The sequence below is a fragment of the Heterocephalus glaber genome, unplaced genomic scaffold (assembly GCF_053883595.1).
Source record: "Heterocephalus glaber isolate CG9 unplaced genomic scaffold, H.glaber_assembly_v1.0 deba00001719, whole genome shotgun sequence".
NCBI classification, from domain to species: Eukaryota; Metazoa; Chordata; class Mammalia; order Rodentia; family Bathyergidae; genus Heterocephalus; species Heterocephalus glaber.
Genome location: NW_028258432.1, coordinates 8487267 through 8509946, shown reverse-complemented (window position 1 = coordinate 8509946; position 22680 = coordinate 8487267). Strand labels below are relative to the sequence as shown.

The following is a 22680-nucleotide window of genomic DNA, read 5'->3' as shown; positions in this document are numbered from 1 at the left end:
CAGTTAGAACCTTGTCCTTCTAGTTAAGAAGGTTTGAATTGTGTGAACAGAGTTTGGGTGCAGGTTACTCTGGCCTTGCTGGGCTTATAGGCTTCGGCTGGACTTGCTTCTCAAAACAAGCCATTTGAGGGGTTAACTCTTTACAGCCTGCACTCCTTATAGCCCACTTTGGGCATAATCAATATTGAGGTCCCCTACAGTTACTAGTTCTATAATCTGATATCTTTATGCCATTTTTTGTTAATTCATTTTTCTCCTTATCTTGCCTTGTGTCTACTTCCTTGAATGCCTTGTAATTTTTTTTGTTGTTCTTTTATTGGTACATTTTAGGTATACAATTTGTTTACATTTATCATTGGGCGTCTGTACCTGTACATGATATATCTTGGTTCTTATTTTTTTCCCCATTACCTGTGCGCCCTTCACCCCCTCTGCCCTTCCCTATTTACATAGATTTCATTTCCATTTTTTTTTCTTTTCTTATAGTTTTTCCTTTCCCTCTTTTCCTTTCCCCTTGCCTTGTAGTTTTTTTGATTGGGTACTATACACTGTTAACTTCATCTGATGGTGTGTATATCTTTGTATTCCTATGATCATATTTTAAATTGCATGGAAGTAATTTGTTCCTTTTGGGTCTTGCTTTTATAAGTTTTGGTGGATTCACAGCATAATTCAGTCTAGGGTAAATTTTCTACTTTACTACTGAGGCAAAATTCACTTATGTCCTCTATCTGATGTTTTACGAATTTTCAGCTTTTCCACTGGCTTTTGGAAATGGGCAATATTTCCAATCCTGTGTGAACACTGAAGATCATTCTATTTAACTCTTTCATGGGGTTCTTTTTCTGGCATCGGGCAATTTTCTTATATTCACTAGTCAGTATTCACTTGAATGTTTGATGGTGAATTTCTGCTGACCTCTGACTTCTTTATATAGGCCTTGCAGTACGTTTTTTATGAACTCTGGCGGCCTTAGCCTCCCCAGACTGTCAGGTAGTACTCTTTCCCCAACTCAGGGGAACCTTTAGGCTCTGCCTGGATTTCCCTTTCCTCTACCATAGCTGAGGTACAGGAGGCATGTGTGCAAAGTGACCATGGTATTGGGGATGGAGGCTAGGCATATTGCAACCTGTGCTGATTTGGCTATGAACATTGTTGAGTTTCTGACAGCCATAATAATGGCTGCCAGAAAACACCTTGTGAAGTTAGGATATTGTTCTAGTCAATGTATGTCTTACTCATTTTCCTCAGTGCTGAGATACAGAAGCCAACATCCACAACTTAAAAGACAGATTTATTTTGACTCATGGTTTCAGAAGTTTCAATCCATGTTGGCAGGCTCCACGACAGAAATGGCATGGTAGAAGGGCTGGCAGGAGAGGAAAGCTGCTCACATCATGTGGGCCAGGAAACAGAGAAAGAATGGAGGAGCTGGGAAGGAAGACAGACCCTTCTGAATCATGCTCCCTTTGATCCCTCTCTCCAAACCAGACCCTACCTCCTAACAGTAAATCAGCTATATTGCCCTCATAATTCAATTGCTTTCCAAATGTCCTACCTATAAGCATATAAGGCCTTTGGGGGAAATTTTCCATCCAAACCATAAAAATATATGATGCAGTTTCTCCACAACTAGGAAAAATGAATCCAAGAATCAAGGAGTGGAGGTAGAAGTGGAACCTATCACTCCAACACATAATGACTCACTTGTAAAACCTTGTCTTCTACCCTCTGTTGTAGGTGCTGCTTCTTTAGAGGCCCTCAAATGCCTGGAACTTGAGTTATTTCCTGACAATACTATGACCAGTGGTAAAAGTTCATAAAAGACTAGCTATCTCATAAAGGAATTTCAGCTTTACTCAGCATGGGCTATCATTTTTTCCATGCATCTAAGAGTCACTTTATCATTAGGCAGTAGGCACTGAATTCCTGTATCCTTGTATCTATTATTCCTTCCATAAGTCCCTCGCAAGTGACACACTGTACCTCAGTACAGGCCCTTCCATATGTTCACTCTCCCTGTTCTCCACCTTGAAAGTATGAGCAATCAAGCATTGCTTGGATAAGGTTTCACCTTGTTGGAGGGGTGGTGAGTGATGCAGTTCCCAAATCCTATTCAATTGCCTACTCTTTCAAACTTCCCCCAAATTCAACTGCAGCAGGCTGGACTGTCTGTGAATAGGTGCTGAATCAGAGTTGGAGGTGTAAGAAGTTTACTAGGGATCAAGAAAGGAAGCAGACAGAAGTAGGACTGAAATTGAGGAAAGAAAAGGTGAACTGCTATGCAGGCCAGGTGGAGCCTCTGCAACCCAATGACAAACTCAGGAAGTTTCCCACCAGTTTCTGACATGAAGCAGAAACAGCTGTGCTCTTATCTCCCACCTTGCTCACCAGATGCAGGCCACTCCCAGAAGGGCACGTCTTTCAATAGCTCAGACTGAATCTGAGGAGCTGGGAGCTGAAAGCCACCTACTGATCACTCCCTGTCCTCCCTGTCCTCCCTGTCCTCAGGGAGAATCTGGATGATGTTTCCATTCTGTCTACAATTTTATGTATGTGCCACATTCTGCAATTGATGCACTCCAGGAATTTTCCCACTTTGGAGCAATTATGAATTATGAAGATTAGGGATATTTTTGTACAAGTTTTACTGTGACCAAATGCTTTCATTTCTCTTCATTAAATTTCTAGGGTTGGAATTGCTGGGTCAAAAGCTAAGTTGTATATTTGGTTTTATTAGTAACTACTGAAGTGGTTGTACCATTTGATGCTCCAGTCAGCAATGTATGGTAATTCTGGTTGCTTTAGGTCCTTACTAAGATTTAGAGTCCTCAATTTCTTTAATTTTACCTTTTCTAGTAGGTATGTAGTGTCTTAGTCTGTTTTGTGCTACTATAATAGAATACCTGAGACTTTGAACTTATTTTTTTAAAACTCCAGATTTATTTATTTCTTATAGTTCTGGAGGCTGGCAGGTCCCAGATAGAGCAGCCCACATCTGGTGAGAGCTTCTTTGACTGTCATCCCATGGCAGACGGTTGAAGGGCAAGTGAAGTGTGCATGCATATACACATACATACACACTAGAAACAGAGAAATGGGGGAGGGGAGGGGGGGTCTTTTGTTGGGAACATACTTTCATGATAATTAACCTACTTCTAAGATAGGGAAATAATCCATTCACGAGGGCACAAACTTCATGGCCTAATCATCCCTTAAAGATTCCATCTCTCAACATTGTTGCAGCAGGAGCTAAGTTTCCAATGAATGAACTTCAGGGGACATATTCAAGCCATAGCATGTGGCATCTTGTTTCACTTTTTTTTTTTTTGGTACCGGGGGTCAAACTTGGGTCCTTGTGCTTGTGCAGCAGGCAGCGAAACCACTGAGCTAAATCCCCGGCCCTCTTGTTTCACTTTTAATTTTGCAATTCTTTGACAACAATGTCAATCACTTTTTCCAGTACTTGTTGACCATTTGTGCATTTTGTGAAGTGCCTGTTCACTCTTTCCCATTTTTATTCTTTCGGTTGTTTTAACCATACCAATCTGACTTCTACTGCCATTCCTTCACTTCTCTATCCTCTGTATTTTTCTTATTTTCCTAAGCCATTGTTTTTGCTTTTACTTCTGTCTCTTTCTTTTCTTTCCAGTATCACCAGAGATCCTTGCCAGTGACCCATGCTCAGGGCCCAACCCACATGCCCTTTCTTGCACACTGGGTGTTCCTGGAAGAGGGTTTCATGACCTGTTGCAGCTGCCATCACTTTAAGCCTTTGTGAACATGTCTGAGGGAAAAGAAGTGAGCAGGGTATGGAAAAGTGACTGGATACGTCCCCTACACATTGTGTGTGTGTGTGTGTGTGTGTGTGTGTGTGTATTCCAGGTTGTTTTTGGTACAATATAGTTTAACAATGTATAATACCCAATCAAAAATTACAAAGCAATCAAGGAAGTAGAAAGACACGAGGATGATGATAAGGAGAAAAATGAATTTAAAAATGGCATAAAGATATCAGAGATTATGGAATTAGTAACTGTAGGGGACCGCAATATTGCAAACCACATTTTTTTTTTTTGCAGTATTGGGGATTAAACTCAGGGTCTTCCCACTGAGCTTCACCCCTGCACTTCCCCAACCTTTAAACATTTTTTGAGACAGGTTTTCCTTAGTCTCGAAGTTGCCCAGGCAGGCCTTGAACTTGAGATTCTTCTGCCTCTGCCTCCCAGAGTACAGATTTTATAGGCTTACAAAGCCAGTATTGGCTTAAAAAGCCACTTTTATTTAAATGGAAGATTTCTGGAACAACCATATTGGATGTGGTACCACAGGTCTTTATCTAAATAAGGTCTAGCACTAAAATAATTACATTAATTTTAGACTTTGAGGGTTCTTTTTACAGTTTCACTTAAGACCTATATATTAACCTACTAAATATAAAGAAATTGTCCTAGTTAAAGAATGAATTTGAAAGTGCACTGGAAACAAAAGAGCTGATTTTTAAACTTTGGGTAATTAATTCAGAGCATTAAGTCCAAAGACATTTTGACTATTTCCCACATTGTTCACTGAAATGAAAACAAATACAGAGCTATTACATTGCTGCTTGGTTGGTTCCCAGCCTGAGGAGAGTTATAACTTTTCATAAATATGGTTGCTGGCAATGTAATTCCTAAAATTTGAATTTGACACCCAAAAAAGTAAAGCATGGGATTTATAAGTATTTTATTATTTGAGAAATTTTGAGAAATGTCCAAATTTCAGCACATCAAAAAACAGTTTTAACAATTTGAAAACTTTAAATTCTAGATTTGTTTTAAAACTAATTTCCAAACAAAACAGGGTAAAAACCACACAGATGTATACTACACTGCTGAAGGAGGCACACTTGCCAAGATGTCTTCAGAGCAAGTTTCTTTGTACTTGCTTCCTTGAAGAGTCACCAACAGCTACCTTACAAAGATCCAGTGGGAAAGTCACTCTGTGTTTGCCCTGCTTGCCTGCTCGCACCTGTGCTGATGCACCCCAGTTCCAGCGCTGTGGCCTCAGTACCTGCTGGGTCGTGAGTCGCACTTGTCCCGGGCACCCCGCTTCCCTGGCGGAGAGTAGCCCACCGAGCCTCGACCGTGCAGGCTGTGCTTGTAGGGATGGCTTCTATGCTTCTTGGGGTTCGCTTCTTTCTGATCCTGGCTTTTTGCAGCTTCCTTAGTACCCTCTTTTTGTTCGTTGTCTTGCTCTTTATGGGAGGGCAATGTGTTCTTAATTGTGTTAATTAGGAATCTTTTATTTGTACCTGCCAGAGGACACTTCATCCTGAGGGAGGGAGAAAAGGAAAACCATCATTACTAAAAGAGCTAACTCCCAAACCGAGCACACTGTCTTGATAACTACCTTGTGCAGAATCAAGTTGCTGAGTTTGTTCGGCTTTCCTTGCATGCCATCTAGTGTAAACTCAGAGTACAAGGCAAAGTCAAGACATTCAGAATTCCTGAGATAGGCTGACAATGCCTGCCACAAAGCTTTCAACCTTTCTTCTTATTGGGACTAAATTTCCTGGGAATTTTATCTACAGGTATTGCCCACAATGCCAATTGGTAGAATCATTTAATATTTTCCTTTTACACAAACAAATGTCTGATTTGACTACATTCTGACTCCAATTAAACTTATTGTGGTTTGCTTTTTATTACCAAAGAATGAAAATGTCTCTTGCTAAGCAACAAAAAAGTATTATATGGTACATCTTAAATATAGAAACTAAGTGATCTACTCTAGAAATAAAATATTGTATAAGGAACCCATAAATATGCAATAATCTCTTTTTACTTAAAGGCTTCCACTCTCGGGAGTCTAGTCTCTGCACTGTGAGGAGCACTCTGCTTACTCTCCCCTGTAGGGTGACTTTCTGTGCATTGTGTATTTAAATAGTTTCATGATTCAAGTTCACCTAGGAGAGAGACTGTAACTACCAATTTATATGCTTAGATATAATTATATAAGACAGCAGTTATAATTTTCTAGGTGTGGTAGAACTTTCATTTTGGTAAGGAAACTACACACAAATGAAATCTGCTGCCATGTGATAGGCTATTTCAGGTGTATGCTGATCTCCAAAATCATGTTATTCACGGTGGTTAGCATTAAAGAAAAATGAATAATATCCATCTTTCTATTAAACTTTGATTTACAGAGAATCCTACACAATATAGATGGTCTCTGACTTATGATGTTTTGACCTCTGATCTTTCAACTTTATGATGCTGTGAAAGCAATACTTAGTAGAAACCATACTTCAAATTTTGATTCAAAATTATTTATAACTTTATTACAAAATAGGCTTTGGGTTAGATGATTCTGCCCAACTGGAGGCTAATGAGTTCTAAGCCTGTTTAAGGAAGGTTTGCTTAACCTATGATGTTCCAAAAGTTAAGTATTAAGTCCATTTTTGACTTATGATAGGTTTATTGGAATGTAACCCCACTGTAAATTGAGGATCATCGTGTGTCAAAATCAATCCACAGCACTCTGTTATAGTAATCGTGTAGTCTACTACTGTACAGGTGAAAGCTAACAGTCATCAGTGTAGCATCAATTATATGGAGGTCAGACCACCTCAGAAAACCAGAATGGCACTCACACTCTAAGTAAAAGAAAGGAGTGGGGAGTAAAAGGAGGGAGTAGCCTTTGAGCTCAGAAGAACAGAGGAAATACTTGGGAAAAAGCAAAGGTAAATCTCAGTGTGCTGTGCCTGGTTAATGCTTAGGCCAGGAAAAAAAGCAGTGGGATGAATTAGAGTAAGGAGAAAAAGAAACTGGAGAGAAAAGGACAATACAGTACAGAAGCCACAGGAACATCCAGAGGCACTGACAGCCCAGGAGTTTAGTAGTTGCAGTGAATGAGAAGAGGAGCAAAGTGGAAAGGCAATAACAAAAGGCAAAGAAAAAACACTTCTGCACACTCTGGGGGGTACAAAACCATTGAGCTCCCTGAAGTGAACTTCCAGAAAAAGTACACCAACATTACAATTGCTTACTAGTCCCAGGTGATTCCATTTGTGCCTCCTAGAGGCACATCAAATGAGGAGACCCCTGAGCAGGGAAGAGGGCAGGTTGGACTCAGCCTGCAGTGGCCTGACAGGGTACTACTAAACCAGGTGCTGCTTTGCTTCAAACACGCAAGTCAGTGCGGTTGAAAACTCAGCAATGACTCAGCAGAGTACTATATACCAGCGTGCTCCAAAACAGCAGTCTCGACAGTCTACAGGAGAAACTTATCTTCAGCATGAGTGGAAAGTACGAAGTTTGGAGTGCCTCTCTGTGCCAGTGGTGGCCCGGTGCTTACTACAGGAGCAAACTCATTTTTATGAGCAAATGGACCACACTGATCTCTTGTTAGGGGCAGCTAGCTATAGAAGAATTCTGGGGCATTTTCACTGGCATGGGCCATCTCAGTTCTGATAAAACTCTACAGATCTTCTCTGGATGAAGTGACAAAGAAAGGTGACTATTCCCAGAAGGAATCTCAAAATAAAATCTTTATCAAGCATGGTGGCACATGCCTGTAATCTCAGCACTCTGGAGGCTGAGGCAGGAGGAATGCTATGAATTCAAGACTAGCCTGGGCTACAAAGTGAGTTTGGGGCCAACCTAAACTATGAAGCAAGACTGTCTCAGAATATACAAAACAAAATAAAAAAACATTCCCCCAAAATGTTTGTCAACTCTTAGTAAATTCCACTGCATTTTGCCATCTTTGATGTCAGATCATCTCTAAAACCAGATTTACCCAAGGTGAGCAGAGATCTGCCACAGAACTTAGTGCTTGCTCTAAGCAGGAGTGTGAAGAGACCTCTCCCACCTTCCACCTGCTAGCATAACCTTCCAACCCTAACATGATGACCACAACAGTGAAGCAGAGGATGAGATAGTTTTCTAAAACAATCCCACAAGAAAAGTAGGACTTACGTCTTCTTTTAATGTCAAAGATCTAATTTAAGAATTTCTTTTAAAAAAAAAGAATTTCTTGACATAATAATTGTACATATTTATGCGACCTAGTGTTCTATTTTTTTTTTTTGGTACTGGGGATCGAACTCGGGTCCTTGAGCTTGCAAGGCAAGTGGTGGAACCACTGAGCTAAATCTCCGGCCCTAGTGTTCTATTTTCATACAGAGACACAATGTGTAATGATCAAACCAGGGTAATGAGCATATCTATCACCTCAAATCTTTATTATCTATGTTGGGGATTATTTAAAAGCCTCTCTTCTAGCTATTTTGAAATATAGAATAAATTATTAACTGTAACAAATCAGCTGTATAGAACACTAGACCTCATCTCTCCTATATTTTTGTACCCATTAACTAATTTCTAATACCCATTGTCCCCAGCTCCCCACCCTTCCCAGCCTCTGGTAACCACTATTCTACTCTCTACTTCTGTGAGATCAACTTTTTTAGCTTCCATGTGTAAGTTCCTGGCTGATTTCATTTAATATAATGTCCTCCATGCTCTTCTGCGCTGCTGCAAATGACTGCAAAAGAACTTTACTCTTCTTTTTTTACAGAATGGTATTCACTGTGTATATGTGCATGTACATCAGGTTTTTCTTCATCCATTTTTGTTTGACACTTGGGTTGGTTCTATATCTTGGCTATAGTGAACAGTGCTACAATACATATAGGAGTATAGATATTTCTTTGGCATAATGATTTCCTTTCTTTTAGATATTTACCCAGTAGTGGGATTGCTGGATCAGGTGGTATGGTTGTAGTTTGTTTTTTTCCCTGTCCTTTAAAATTTTTTTATTTTAAGCCAGAGTCTCACTAAGTCACTAAGTTGCCCAGGGTTGCCTTAAACTTGTTATCCTCCTGCCTCAGCTTCCTGGGGTTCTAAGATTACAGGTGTGTGCCACTATCTTGACTTAGCTTTAGTTTTGTGAAGACCTCCATAATGTTTTCTGTAATGGGTGTATTAATTTATGTTCCCAACAGGGAATGACAGTCCCCTTCAAAGTTGCCATTTTAATGTTGGTTATGCCTGAGATTCTAAGTAAAAAGCCAGTGATGGCTTACAGAGATCTTAGTTTACTAGTGGAGTGGAGTTGGAGTTTGAAATATCTCTCCCAAATACGCCAGAACACAAGTCAGAGATGATGACCCATGCTCAATCGCACCCTACTTGTAATAAGGCACAGCAATGAGGTGGAGTGGTGGCTAGCTGATGCGAAGGTACATATAGCAAACAATTTTATAGAAAAAAATATTAAAATCTGCACTAAACAGATCCACAAAGAAGAAGAGCAACATTAATGCGAACATCTGAGGACGTCAATTCAGAGAGCTGCTCTGGCTGTCAACATAGGGATTAATTTTGCTGAATCTCACAGCCAGCTATAGTACTGCTAACAAACCTTCACACTATCTGTCTGGCACAGTGGCTGAGCACACATGTTCTAGAATCACACCACCTACCAGACTGAACATTGGGCATGCTCTCTATCTATTCTCCCTGCTGTCTCTTGGTTGCTAATGGGAGAGAAATAATAGTGACTAACTTAAATGGTTGCATACAAATTAAATGAGTGAGAACACAAAGTGCTCAGAACAATGCCTGGCTCATAACAAGCACTTATTCTGTGTTGTAGTCAGGGTTTGCAAGGGAATAGATTTAACACAGGACATATAACTTATGGGATTATTTTATAACAGTCATCCAAAAAGTCAAATGTAGAGGAGTGCAAGAGATCTAACCACGCACTAGAGACCCAAAGAATCCAGCCAAGGGTCTGGATCCCACAGGAATGTCCCACACAAGTCCAGCTAAAGGCCTAGAGTGCAAGGCAATGTCCTCCATGAGTCCATCCAGTGGCCTAGAGCCCACGTAAATAACTCATGCTTGTCCCTAGCAAGGATCTGCACCAGAAAGGCCCAAAGGCCAGTGGTAGAAGCTAGAAAACCTGTGCTGATGGGGTGAAGGATTTAGGCCATCAGGCTGACGGATCTATACTAGAGCCAGGAAGTGATGCTCATGGTGAAGATCAGAGCTCCCCTGACGAGAACAGCAGCCATTCCCAGTGACAGGGAGGCCCCAAGCTCCTCCTCCGATGATGAAAAAAGCCAAGTTTGCATCAGGAAAACCAACCACCACAAGCTTCTCCTAGAAAAATCAACAGCCCAAGATCTTCCCCTCCAGTTCTCTTTTTATGTCACTGGCAGTAATCCTCAGGTGAATCTTCCATGCCCAACCATGCTGATTCAGCTCAGTTGGGTGTTACAAGTTGTCCACTAGTTAATCCACCACATTCTGTTTGAGCTTTCACTCATTGCTAAGCCTTACTATTTAATCAACAGTGTGATTGTGGGGAAGTTATGTCCTTTCTACATGAGTTTTCCCCACTGGTAAAATGGGACTAATAGAAATATCTACCTTAAAGTTACTGTGAGAATTTAATGACCTGATACATATACCATTTAGCCTGGACTTGGCATATACCAAATCTTTATTAAATGTTTCTTCAAGTCCATAACTTATCTACAATTCTAAAATTGAAAAACCCATTTAAACCAAACTTTTTATGACTTCCAAATGTGTGTGGCACCAAAACCTGAACTGACCTCACATTAGGCTCTTTACATAGTCTTTATCTCATTTAGTGTAAATCTTCATATTTTTTGCTGAAGAAATACCATATTGAACAAGTACATGAGGTAAGACACACTGTAATGTGACACAGGACCTTTCTGCAATGTAAAAACACCTTAACTCAGAAACTTATCATACATCAAGGGGTTGTGGACCTATATTATTATCATCATTCACCTCTTCACGAAAAGGAGCAAACCTAGTACACACATAAGTGAATATATCAGGGATTTTTCCAAGATAGCAGCTCAAGATATCAAGCCAAGTCTCAAACCAACTACGACACTAAGTTAATCAAGAACACAGAAGAATATCGCACGTTTCTCAATTTTAAAAGAGATTGAGAAAAACTACTAAGCCATCATTAAAAGCTAATGAGACTCTATTTCATAAACGTGGTTAGAATTTAAGCATTTTGGAGCCTAAAGTGGTTAGGCTTCCACATTGCAAGCTTCACTTTCCAGGCTATCCCCACTCTCCACTGATACCAAGTCCAGTAGGCTACTCAATACCACCTCTGGGCTTCTTTCCAAATGTTCTGCCAACTCCTGGACTCTTGTTCTCAGATGTAAAACTAAAGGCTGAAATAGTTGCTGGTCTCTAGAATTCTTCCTAGTTTTACCTCTCTGTTCATGGTCTGTAGGCTAACCCTTTGGAAAGGGATTCTCATTCCCTTATCTGTCTCTGGGTTTCTCAGCTCATTCTTAGTGCCATTTCCTCTCTGAATGAGGTGACATAGAAAGGCCGCAGGACACTCAACCACAATTGTCCAGCCTTTACCCATTATCAGCTTTAGGGTGAAAAATCTGAGCCTTGCAGGTAAAGCACTGGCTACAGCTGCCTACTGTGTTTGTACCAGGTCTGTCACTGTCTGTGACCCAAAAGGTGCTGGGTGAAGGACTAAGGAGGCCACAGGGTAGGGCAGCTGCCTTCCTCTCTGTAATTTACCCTGGCCAGTTGATTTTCTCACCCTAGCTAGTTATTTTTATTTTTGGTTCTAGGAAATTATGCTAGCTCATGTGGAAAGAGCCAGAAATAACGTGCTAACAGCATAAATGGATACGAAACCCTAAATATAAACTGGTTAAAAATGCTTTACAAGGTACCAATGACACATTGACAGAGATAAGATCAGACACTCTATCTATGTTAAACATTATTTCATTTTATTTTTTTGGTACCAGGGGTCGAACTTGGGTCCTTGCCCTTGTGCAGCAGGTGGTGAAACCAGTGAGCTAAATCCCTGGCCCTTCAACATTATTTTTAATAAAAATTACTTATTTACCTTTTTTTTTTTTTTTTTTTTAGTACCAGGGATAGAACTTAGGACCTTGCACTTGTGAGGCAGGCAGCAGAACCACTGAGCTAAATCCCCGGCCTTAATACTTTTTGAGATAGGGTTTCACTATGTTTCCCAGGCTGGCTTTGAACTTGTGGGCTCAAGTTATCCTCCAGCCTCAGCCTCCTAAGTAGCTGGGACTATGGGTGTGTACCACTGCACCTGGCTTACATTAAATGATTTCCTTCACTTTCAGATCTGTCATCCCAGAAGCTGTGATGGAAGGTTCCACATGCCACAGGAGAAGCAGATTTCTAGAGAATCTGCCCTTAGAGAGACTAAGATTGAATGGGGCTAGAATTATAAACTTCTCATTTTTTTCTGGAGTAGGCATGCTCTACATTTTATAAAAATAACTCCCTGCAGTTATCATACTTGACTTGAGAAAAATAGTAAGTTGTAAAACACAAAAAGGGAAAGGTAAAATGTAATGGGGTTTTTCTGATTTTAATATTTTTTGTCTCCTGGTGAAGAATGGAGGTAGTATGTAGCTTTCCACACATGTAGACTTGCCACTTTTGGCTTCTAAAATAGTTTTATGACTATGAGCCATCAAACAGTGACATGATCATTAGCCACCAGAGTTTTATGGTAAGATCATACCAAGGATGATGGTGCACTTATGAAGCAATCACCTGTGCCAGTACATTACAGGGTTACTTTATTTAGTCTCTAGAGCCATCACCCACTTTAGAGAGTTCTCCCTTGCAGCACTAGCCTGCCTGGAGAAGAGAGAAAGATTCACTGTAGTCTAGGTGGAGGGCCAATTAGTAGAGAGGTCAGGGAATTGGCTGCAGGGGGATGGCACGCTGGTACACCTGGAGCTGAGGCTTCTCATCCTGAAGACAAAGGAGGCACTCAAGCACAAGACAGTCATAAACACAGACAAGGACGAGGGCAAGGAATCCTTCAGCACATCTGACTTTAAGGTGTGAAGTATAATAGGCACTGGGGAATGATTCATAAAAATTATTTCTATGGTAGGGAGGTACGTGCCTTGGGGTTATGAAAGCAAGGTTCCATTCAACGTACTTCAATTCATTACCTAATTCCCCCCCCCCATTAACTTTATTGGTACATTTAGGTATAAAATACAGTTACATTCATCATTGGGATCTTGTACCATTACATGAGTCTCTTGGTTATTTTTTTTCCCCTTCCCTTGCCCTCCCTTCACCCCCTCCACCCTTCCCTATTTGCAAAGACCTTGTTTCTATTGTTTTCCTCTTCTCACATTTTTTCCTTTCCGTTTCTTCCCTTCCCCTACCCCTCCCAATTCCCCTGCTCTTTTAGACCTTCTCTTCCTGTTACACAACATCAGTTATACATTTTTTAAATTACAATATTAAGATCTAGGAGACATTACCACAGATTTTACAGAATTTAAAAGGATATAGAAAGCATATTACAAAAATCTTTTTTGAAATAAATTTGACAACTTCTAAGAAGTAACTTGGAAGACAAATTAATGAAACTAACTCTGGAGGAGATATTAAATTTGAATAGCACCTATTAAAGAAAGTATATTCCTAGCTTGAAAACCTACCTATATGACAACAGCAGGCTCATAAACATTTTAACTGATAAATTATATCAAACAATTAAAACAGAAAAAAGAAGGAACACTTCTCCCCTCATTTTAGGAACTCAACATTGTGCTAGTCCTAAAACTGGATAAAGATAATAGAAGAAAAAAGTATGAGCATAGATAGAAATTTGTTTAACAAGACAAACTATTGGAAGTCAGATCTGGCAGGATGTAGAAAGTGGTTTTGTTATAGGGATGGCAGTGTTGGTTCAGCATTGGAAGATCTATCCCCAAAAGTTATCATTTAAACAGAGGAAAGGAAAAAGCCATATGATCCTGTCAGTAGTTGGAGAAAACGTATTGGATTAAATTCTATAGTTGTTCATGGTAAACGCTATCAGGAGCCTAGAAGTAGAACAGAAACTTCTCAACAAATTAAAGACATGTACTCCATACTTCCAGTGAGAATGCCTTCTATGAATGGAGAAGATACAATGCTTTCTCCTTAAGGTGAGGAACAAGGGCAGATATGCTTACTCTTTATCTGTCCATTAAACTTTGAAACCTAGTCCCCACCAAAATAATCTGGCAATAAAATGACACAACTAGGATAGGACTGGCACAGCAGAAGCAAAATCTTTATATGTAAATGAAATGATCATCTACAGAGAAAATACTAAGAAATCTCTAGGAGCCCCTAGAACTTGTATTTGAATTTAGCAGGATTAGAAAACACAAGGTATATATAAAAATTCAGGTCTGTGTATACTTGCTATAAATGAAGAATTGGATATTGAAATTTAAAAGTTATGCAGGAGTACAAAGGACCTAGAAAAGTTAAAAACAAAAACAGTGTTGGAAGACACTGAGTACCTAATTTTAAGACTTCTTCTAAAGCTACAGTAATCAAGGCCGTGTTAGTGTAAGGAAAGACATATAGATCATTTGAATAAAACAGAGAATCTAGAAACAGAAGCACACATATATGGTCCACTGAGTTTTGAAAGATTATTTAACATTAGCATTTTATAGAACATAAACTCAATTCAAGAGCCAAGGAAGAGATAGTGTTTTCAGCAAATGGCACTAGAACACCTGGTATCCATATAAAAAAAATTAACCTCGAAGAAGCTCCCCACCTCCATCCCAGGCTCCTAGGGCAGAGAAGGTGAGCCGGTCCCAGCACCTGGAAGGAAGCTCCCCCGCACCATCCCAAGCTCCTAGGGCAGAGAAGGTGAGCCGCATGGGTGCCAGAAGCACTGCCTCCCGCCCCTCCCTGCCCCGTGGAAATGAGAAGACACATAAACAAGCCTCAAAAACAGACTTCTGGATCATCTACAGCAACCCCAAAGGGAAACAAGATGGAACATTCTGATACTCAACCACCTGGACTCTCTGAACTGGCAACAAAAGAGGATCTGGGAAAAATGAAACCAGAAATAATTACTCAGATAACAGCAAAGATTTTGCTCATGGTGCAAGACATGATTAATAAATCTAGAGAGGACACAGATTAAAAAAATAGAGGATCTGAGGAATATGATGGAATCCCAACATAGGAAACAAAAGGAATCCATAAAATAGATACAAACAGATTTCCAAAAGATTAAAAACTCCATCAAAAGTCTGCACAGCAGAATGAACCAATGTGAGGATAGAATTTCATATATGGAAGATAAGATTGCAATTAGTGAGGAGGAAAAGAAACATTGCTTTAAAATTGTAAGGGAACACGAGAAACCAATCCAGCAGCTGCTAGATGATGCAAAGAAGAATAACATAAGACTGATTGGAGTCAATGAAGAAAAGAGGAGAGAGTGCAGATGACATAAAAAAACTCTTCACAGAAGTGATGGCAGAAAACTTCCCAAGCAGGGGAAAAGAACTTGACATACAGATAAGTGAGCCATATAGGACTTCAGCTAGCCTTAATCAAAAAAAATCTACACATAGGCATATAATAGTTAGGATTCCAGAAATCCAACAGAAGAACAAAATTCTATAAGCAGTGAGAGAAAAGAAACAAATCACATACAAAGGAAAGCCCATCAGAATCACAGCAGACTTCTCAATGCAAACCCTCAAGGCAAGAAGAGCTTGGAGTGATGTGTTTCAAGCCCTAAAGGAAAACAGCCTCCAACCCAGATTGATGTACCCTGCAAAACTATCTTTCAAAATTGATGGAGAAATAAGATACTTTGATGATAAAGAGCACCTCAGGAACTTCATGAATACCAAACTGGCACTCCAAAAAATTTTAGACAATACCTTAGGAAAAGACAATGAAGATCACAACCTCAGAAAACCCAGCAGAATGAATGCAATGGGCATGACAAATTAAATGCAAAGGGGGAGAACCCAACAAAAAGAAAAAGTCATGACAAGGCTTTTAAAACTTTTGACTTCATCTCCCTAATGAGATGAAGTCATCTCCCTTCATCTCCCAATCTTATTATTGTACTGATTAGTATTTTTCTGATTCTAGAGTTGCACACCATTCCTTGTGCTATACTGGCTATTTATCATCTTATGTCTACATTTTAATTGGGTTGTCTATTAATGAGCTCTACGAATTCTTTATATATTCTGCTCATAGGTTCTATGCATTGGAAATATGGTCTGTTTAAGGACTACTTTTCATTTTAATGATGTCATTTAAAGTTCTAAATTTTGATGGAATCTCATTTATCAACTTTTTTCTTTTATACATCATGTTTTTTGTATCCTAGGTAGTTCTTGCCTACCCTGAATTCATAAATATTTTCCCTTATAATTTCTTCTTAAAGTTTTATACTTTTAGGCTTTCTTATTTAGGTTCATAGATCCCTTCAAGTTATTTTCATGTATGGAAAAAAAGGGTTGAGGTTAATTTTTTATATACGGACACCAGGTGTTCTAGTGCCGTTTGCTGAAGACACTATCTCTTCCTTGGCTCTTGAATCGAGTTTATATTCTATAAAATGCTAATGTTAAATAATCTTTCAAAACTCAGTGGACTATATATGTGTGGTTCTATTTCTAGATTCTCTGTTTTATTCACATGATCTGTATGTCTTTCCTTACACTGCCTTGATTACTGTAGCTTTAGAAGAAGTCTTAAAATTGAGTGCTGAACATCTTCCAACACTGTTTTTGTCTTTTCTGGGTCCTTTGTACTCCTACATAACTTTTAAATTTCAATATTCAGTTCTTCATTTATAGCAAGTATACACAGACCTAAATTTTTATATATACCTTGTGTTTTCTAATCCTGCTAAATTCAAGTACAAGTTCTAGGGGCTTCTAGAGATTTCTTTTTTTTTTTTTTAATACATTAAATTCTTTTATTGGTACATTGTAGGTATACAACAGAATTACATTTTTCATTGGGAATTGTACCTTTACATAATGCATCTTGGTTCTTATTTTTTCCCATTCCTAGCCTCCCTTCATGCCCTCCACCCTTCCCTATTTACAAAGACTTTATTTCCATTTTTCCATTTCTCATCATTTGTCCTTTCCCTTCTTTCCTTTCCCCTGCCCCTCCCACTACCCCTACCCATTTGGACCTTTTCTTCCTATTTTACATTATCGATTTTTCATTCTAATCATTGGTATATTTTAGGTGTACAATATAACCACATTCATCATTGGAAATTTGCACCTTTACATAGTCTCTCTTGGTTCTTATTTTTCACCTTTGCCCGGCCCTCCCTTCAACCCCTCCATTCCTCCCTATTTACAAAGATTTTGTTCCTATTTTTCCATTTTCTCATATTAATCCCATTCCCTTCTATCCTTTCCCCTAGCCCTCCCACTCCACCAATAATGGAGAAGGGTTCCTTTTTCCCCACAACCTCACCAGCATTTGATTCCTTGATGACAGTCATTCTTTTTGTAGTGAGATGGAATCTCAGCATTTAGTTTGCATTTCTCGAATGACCAGTGATGAACATTTTTTCATGTATTTATTTACTGTTTGTACTTCTTCATCTGAGAAGTGTCTATTCATTTCAAATGCCCAATTCTGGATTGGGCCTTTTCATTGGGGGAGGGGGTCTGATTATTTTTTTTTAAGTTCTCTATATATTCTGGAGGTTAGGATTTTGTCTGAGGAATAGTTAGTAAACATTTTTCCCCATTCTGTGGGTTGTCTCTTTATTCTGTTGGTGGTTTCTTTTACTATGCAAAAACTTTTTAATTTGATGTGATCCCAGTTGTTGGTTCTTTGTAGTATTTCTGTGCAATCGGGGTTTTGTTAATAAAGTTTTTGCCTACACCTATGTCTTCAAGAGTTTTACCCATTTTATCTTCCAGCAGATTAAGTGCAGAAAGCAGCATGTGGTCTTCCATTATGCACATTCTTTGCACTACTATGGATGTAAGTCTGAAATAGTGCCTTTGGAAAGTCTGAGGCAGAGGCACAAGCACAGTTCCAGCACTCGATGAAACTTGAGACTGTGGCTAATGACAACTCATTTTGTTGTTTAACGCTCCAGAGCTAGCATAATCACCCATGCTGCCACAGTTTACAATTTGTCCATCCAATGTCTCAGTGTATGGCCACCTGAGAAATGCTTTTCCAGTGTTACAATCCCCATTACTAAACTGTTAATGTTTAATTATGGTTGTGAGGCCCACAGTGGGTGTTCAATGACACTGTCCCCAATAACATACTACCTAAAAGTAATGCAAAATACTTAACATGCATATGTGTATATGTTTATATAAATATAAAATATTTATTTAAAAAAATCTGAGAATCTTTCATAAGCAAGGCATTATGCTAGGCCTTGTAGCAAAGATAAATAGCAGGCTGTAAGTACGGAATAGAGGGAATGGAGGTAGGGAGAGGTGAAGCTGAGAAGCAGATGTGAGAACAGTACCTTGCTGGGATAGACTGCAAGGCTATATGCCTTGGCCTCCAGCTCCCTTAGCAACAGAGGTCATTTACATAGATATGTGACCCAACAATAACACATTCATGGCTGATTCACTTTCATAACTGGGTATGAGAGGAATGTGGGGAGCAGGGGCAGTAAGCGCTGGCATTTCAGTGCTTTATCAGACAGTAACCCACAGAAGAGAGTGAGAGTTGGTGGGGTAAAGGAGTGCTAAGCTATAGACAGGAGAGCACAGTTGTTGTCTCATCAGCAGATAGCTAGCTGGGAGCCTTAGGAACTCACACAACTCACTGAAATCTATTATCCTCATGGATAAAGCTTGTTACAGAGAGGGATAAAGGTTAAGAGTCTGTGTGGGTTGATCCTCAGCACAGAAAAAGAAAAAAAAAAATCAACAGTGTAAAAGTGGAAGAGTAACACAGGTGACTTTTTCCCTGTCTTCAGATTGACCCTAAATCCAATCATAAAAGCATCTAAAAATGTCACTCTTATTAAAAAAAGAAAAAAAAAACTGGGTTAAGAAAACTAAAGACTTATTTTCTCTCAATTGAACCTTTGGGACTTTTGTTACCAAAATATAACTATAAGCCTGAGGTTGCACTAAACTCAAAAGTTATATTGAGCTGGAGATAAGTTGAAGTGAATCTGACCAGAAAAAAACGGGATTTGCAGATTCTGAAGCCAGGCAAATTCCTGAAATTTATGCCTCTAAATTCCTTTATGTTGCCTAAAAGGAAGTCATATGGGCCAATATTTCACTTTCCTACGGCTCCTGTCAACAAGAGGCTCTAAAGAGTTTCTTTTGCTGAAATACATCCAAGAAGTAGATAGCTCCAAATAGCCTCTATTTTTATAAAGTAAAATGGCATCCTACTTTCATTTTCATTAGCTCAGCAGCCTCTGGCTGGCACCTGCTCATCTTTCTTACCAATATGTGCCTTACAGAATATCCATAATGATAGTTTTATTTTCAATTGTAAAGCAATTAGAAAGGTCTTCTAGATGCTTAGAAAAACCAACCATGGCCCACTAGTCAGCAACAGATTATCTACTCCTTTAGATCTGTCCAAGGAAGTCCACTCCACAGGAATGGCTCCTGGGGCTCCACTGGTGAGACACCTACCTAACCAGCCTGCTTCAGTGCAGGGGCACCGCCTCCTCAGGTGAGATCACTCTGGATTCTGTGGAATCTATTGGGTATTACTCTTTTAAATCACTCAGGATTAGTAAAGTGTTTTTCAAATGTGTGTGTACTTTAGAATCAACTGGGTATCTTTTTAGAATTCCAAGTGTAGGCCACATGCCATAATCATTTTTTTTTACATATATATATATATATATATATTTATTGGTACATTTTAGGTATAAAATACATTTACATTTATCACTAGGTGTTTGTACCAGAACATGATGTATCTTAGTTCTTATTTTTTTCTCCCATTACCTGTGCACCATTCACCCCCTCCACCCTTCCCTATTTACACAGACTTTGATTCCATTTTTTTTTTCTTTCTCATAATTTTTCCTTTCCCTTCTTCCCTTTCCCCTTCCCCTCCCGCCATCCCCAAACCCTTGGACCTTTTCCTATTTCAAATTATTAATTATTCGTTTTAATCATTTTCATCCTTGGTTACACTTTCAATTTCTGACACTAGAGAAACTATTTGATATTTACACATGTGTGTCCTATTTATTTCACTTAAGAGTATCGCCTCAATATGCATCCATTTAGCTATAAATGTCTCTAGTTTCTCATTCTTTATGGCTGAGTAGTACTCCATTTTATAAAAAACCCACATCTTCTTTATCCAGTTTCCCGTTGATGGGCACTTGGGGTGTTTCCAAGCTTTAGCTATTACAAACTGTGCCGCTATAAACATAGGTGCACATATATCACTGTGATATGATTCTTTTAATTATTTGGGGAAGATTCCCAGTAGGGGAATAGCTGGGTCAAATGGGACCTGTAGTCCTAGTTCTTTGAGGTATTTCCATACTGATTTCCACAGTGGTTGCACCAATGTACATTCCCACCAACAATGGAGAAGGTTTCCTTTCTCTCCACACCCCCGCCAGCATTTGTTATTGGTTGCTTTCTTGATAGCAGCCATTCTTTCTGGGGTGAAGTGGAATCTCAGTGTTGTTTTCGTCTGCATCTCTTGAATGACCAGTGACGTTGAACATTTTTTCACATATTTATTTTCTGTTTTTACTTTGAGAAATGTCTGTTCATTTCAGATGCCCATTTTTGAATTGGGTCTTTGAATTTGGGGGGTCTGATTTTTTTCAGTTCTTTATATAGTCTCGATAGTAGACCTTTGTCTGAGGTACAGCTGCTATAAATTTCTTCCCACATTGTAGGTTGTCTCTTAGCTCTGTTGGTAATTTCTCTTGCAGTACAGAAGCTTTTTAATACAATGAGATCCCAGTTGTTGATTCTTTGTGCTAGTTCCCGTGCTACTGAAGATTTGTTCATAAAGTCTTTTCCTATGCCAGTGTCATCAAGAGTTCTACCTAACTTATCTTCCAGCAAGTTTAGTGTTTCTGTCTTAATATTTAGATCTTTAATCCACTTCACTCTTAGTGTGCGGTGATAGGTATGGGTCTAGTTTTAATCTCTGACAGGTTGAAATCCAGTTTTTCCAACACCATTTATAAACATCTGAGCAGAAATTAATGCAATGGAGACTAAGAGAATGATACAAAAAAATCAATGAATCAAAGAGTTGGTTTTTTTAAAGAATAAATAAAATTGATAAACCTTTAGCCAACCTTAACAAAAAAAGGAAAGAAAAGGCACAAATCCATGCAATTAAGAATGAAAAAGGTGAAGCCACAACAAATCCAGCAGAAATCCAGAGATCATCAATACCTACTTTGAGAACATGTACTGTAATAAAATGGAAAACACAGAAGAAATGGACAGATTCCTAGATACACACGAATGGCCAAAATTATATGAAGAAGATATGGAAATTCCAAACACCCCAATAACAATGAGTGAAATTGAAAATGTAATAAAAAACTTATCAACAAAGAAAAGCCCAGGTCCTGATGGCTTCACTGCTGAATTCTACAAGACATTTAAAGAAGAACTATTGCCATTACTCTTTAAACTCATCAAGGAAATTGAAAGGGAAGCAAGGCTTCCAAATTCATTCCTGGAAGCAAGTGTTACTTTGATTCCAAAACCAGGGAAAGACCCAACCCAAAAAGAGAAGTACAGACCAATCTCCCTAAGGAACATAGATGCAAAAATCCTCAACAAGATACTGGCAAACAGAATACAGAGTGTCATCAAGAAGATCATACACCCTGACCAAGTTGGATTTATCCCAGGGATGCAAGGATGGTTCAACATTCGTAAATCAATAAACGTAATACACTATATTAACACAGTCAAGGACAAAAATCACATGATCATCTCAACAGATGCAGAAAAAGCATTTGACAACATCCACCACCCATTCGTGATAAAAACTCTACAGAAAATTGGAATAGAAGGTCTTTATCTCAACCTGATTAAGGCTATCTATGAAAAACCAACAGCCAACATCATACTAAATTGTCAAAAACTGAAAACTTTCACGCTAAAATCAGGAACAAGACAAGGATGCCCACTATCACTACTCCTGTCCAATATTGTTCTGGAAACATTAGCCATAGCAATTAGAAAAGAGAAGGAAATAAAAGGAATAAAGATAGGAAAGGAAGAAGTGAAACTGTCATTATTTGCTGATGATATGATACGTTACATAGAAGATCCAAAAAACTCAGTCAAAAGTCTTCTAGACCTAACTGACAGATTCAGTAGAGTAGCTGGATACAAGGTCAACATTCTAAAAACAATATTCTTATACACAAATAGCAGACCCATTGAGAGAGAAATTCGGGAAATAATTCCTTTTACAATAGCATCTAAAAAAAGGAAGTATCTAGGAATCAACCTAACAAAGGAAGCAAAAGATCTCTACACTGAAAACTACAGCTCTCTGAAAAAGGAGATCGAAGAGGATATAAGAAAATGGAAAGATATCCCATGTTCCTGGATAGGAAGAACCAATATAGTGAACATGGCCATACTTCCAAAACTACTATATAGATTTAATGCAATGCCAATTAAAATTCCAACAATATACTTCACAGAACTAGAGAAAAGAATCCAAAAATTCATTTGGAAGCAGAAGAAACCTAGAACAGCAAAAGCAATTCTAGGCAACAGAGACATGGCTGGGGGTATCACAATCCCCAACTTGAAACTATACTACAAAGCTACTGTGATAAAAA

General features: G+C 38.9%; 1 protein-coding gene across 2 annotated transcripts in view; it reads right to left on the bottom strand.

The window, feature by feature from the left end:
* Positions 1-4708: 4708 nt before the first annotated feature.
* LOC147821746 (protein POLR1D-like) overlaps positions 4709-22680 on the bottom strand; it is a 63572-nt gene continuing 45600 nt past the window's right edge. For both annotated transcript variants that reach the window (XM_087199434.1, XM_087199435.1), the window contains exon 3: positions 4709-5313. In XM_087199434.1, the coding sequence (XP_087055560.1) occupies positions 5046-5313 (268 nt within the window). In that variant the 3' untranslated portion in view covers positions 4709-5045. The remainder of the gene's footprint in view (positions 5314-22680) is intronic.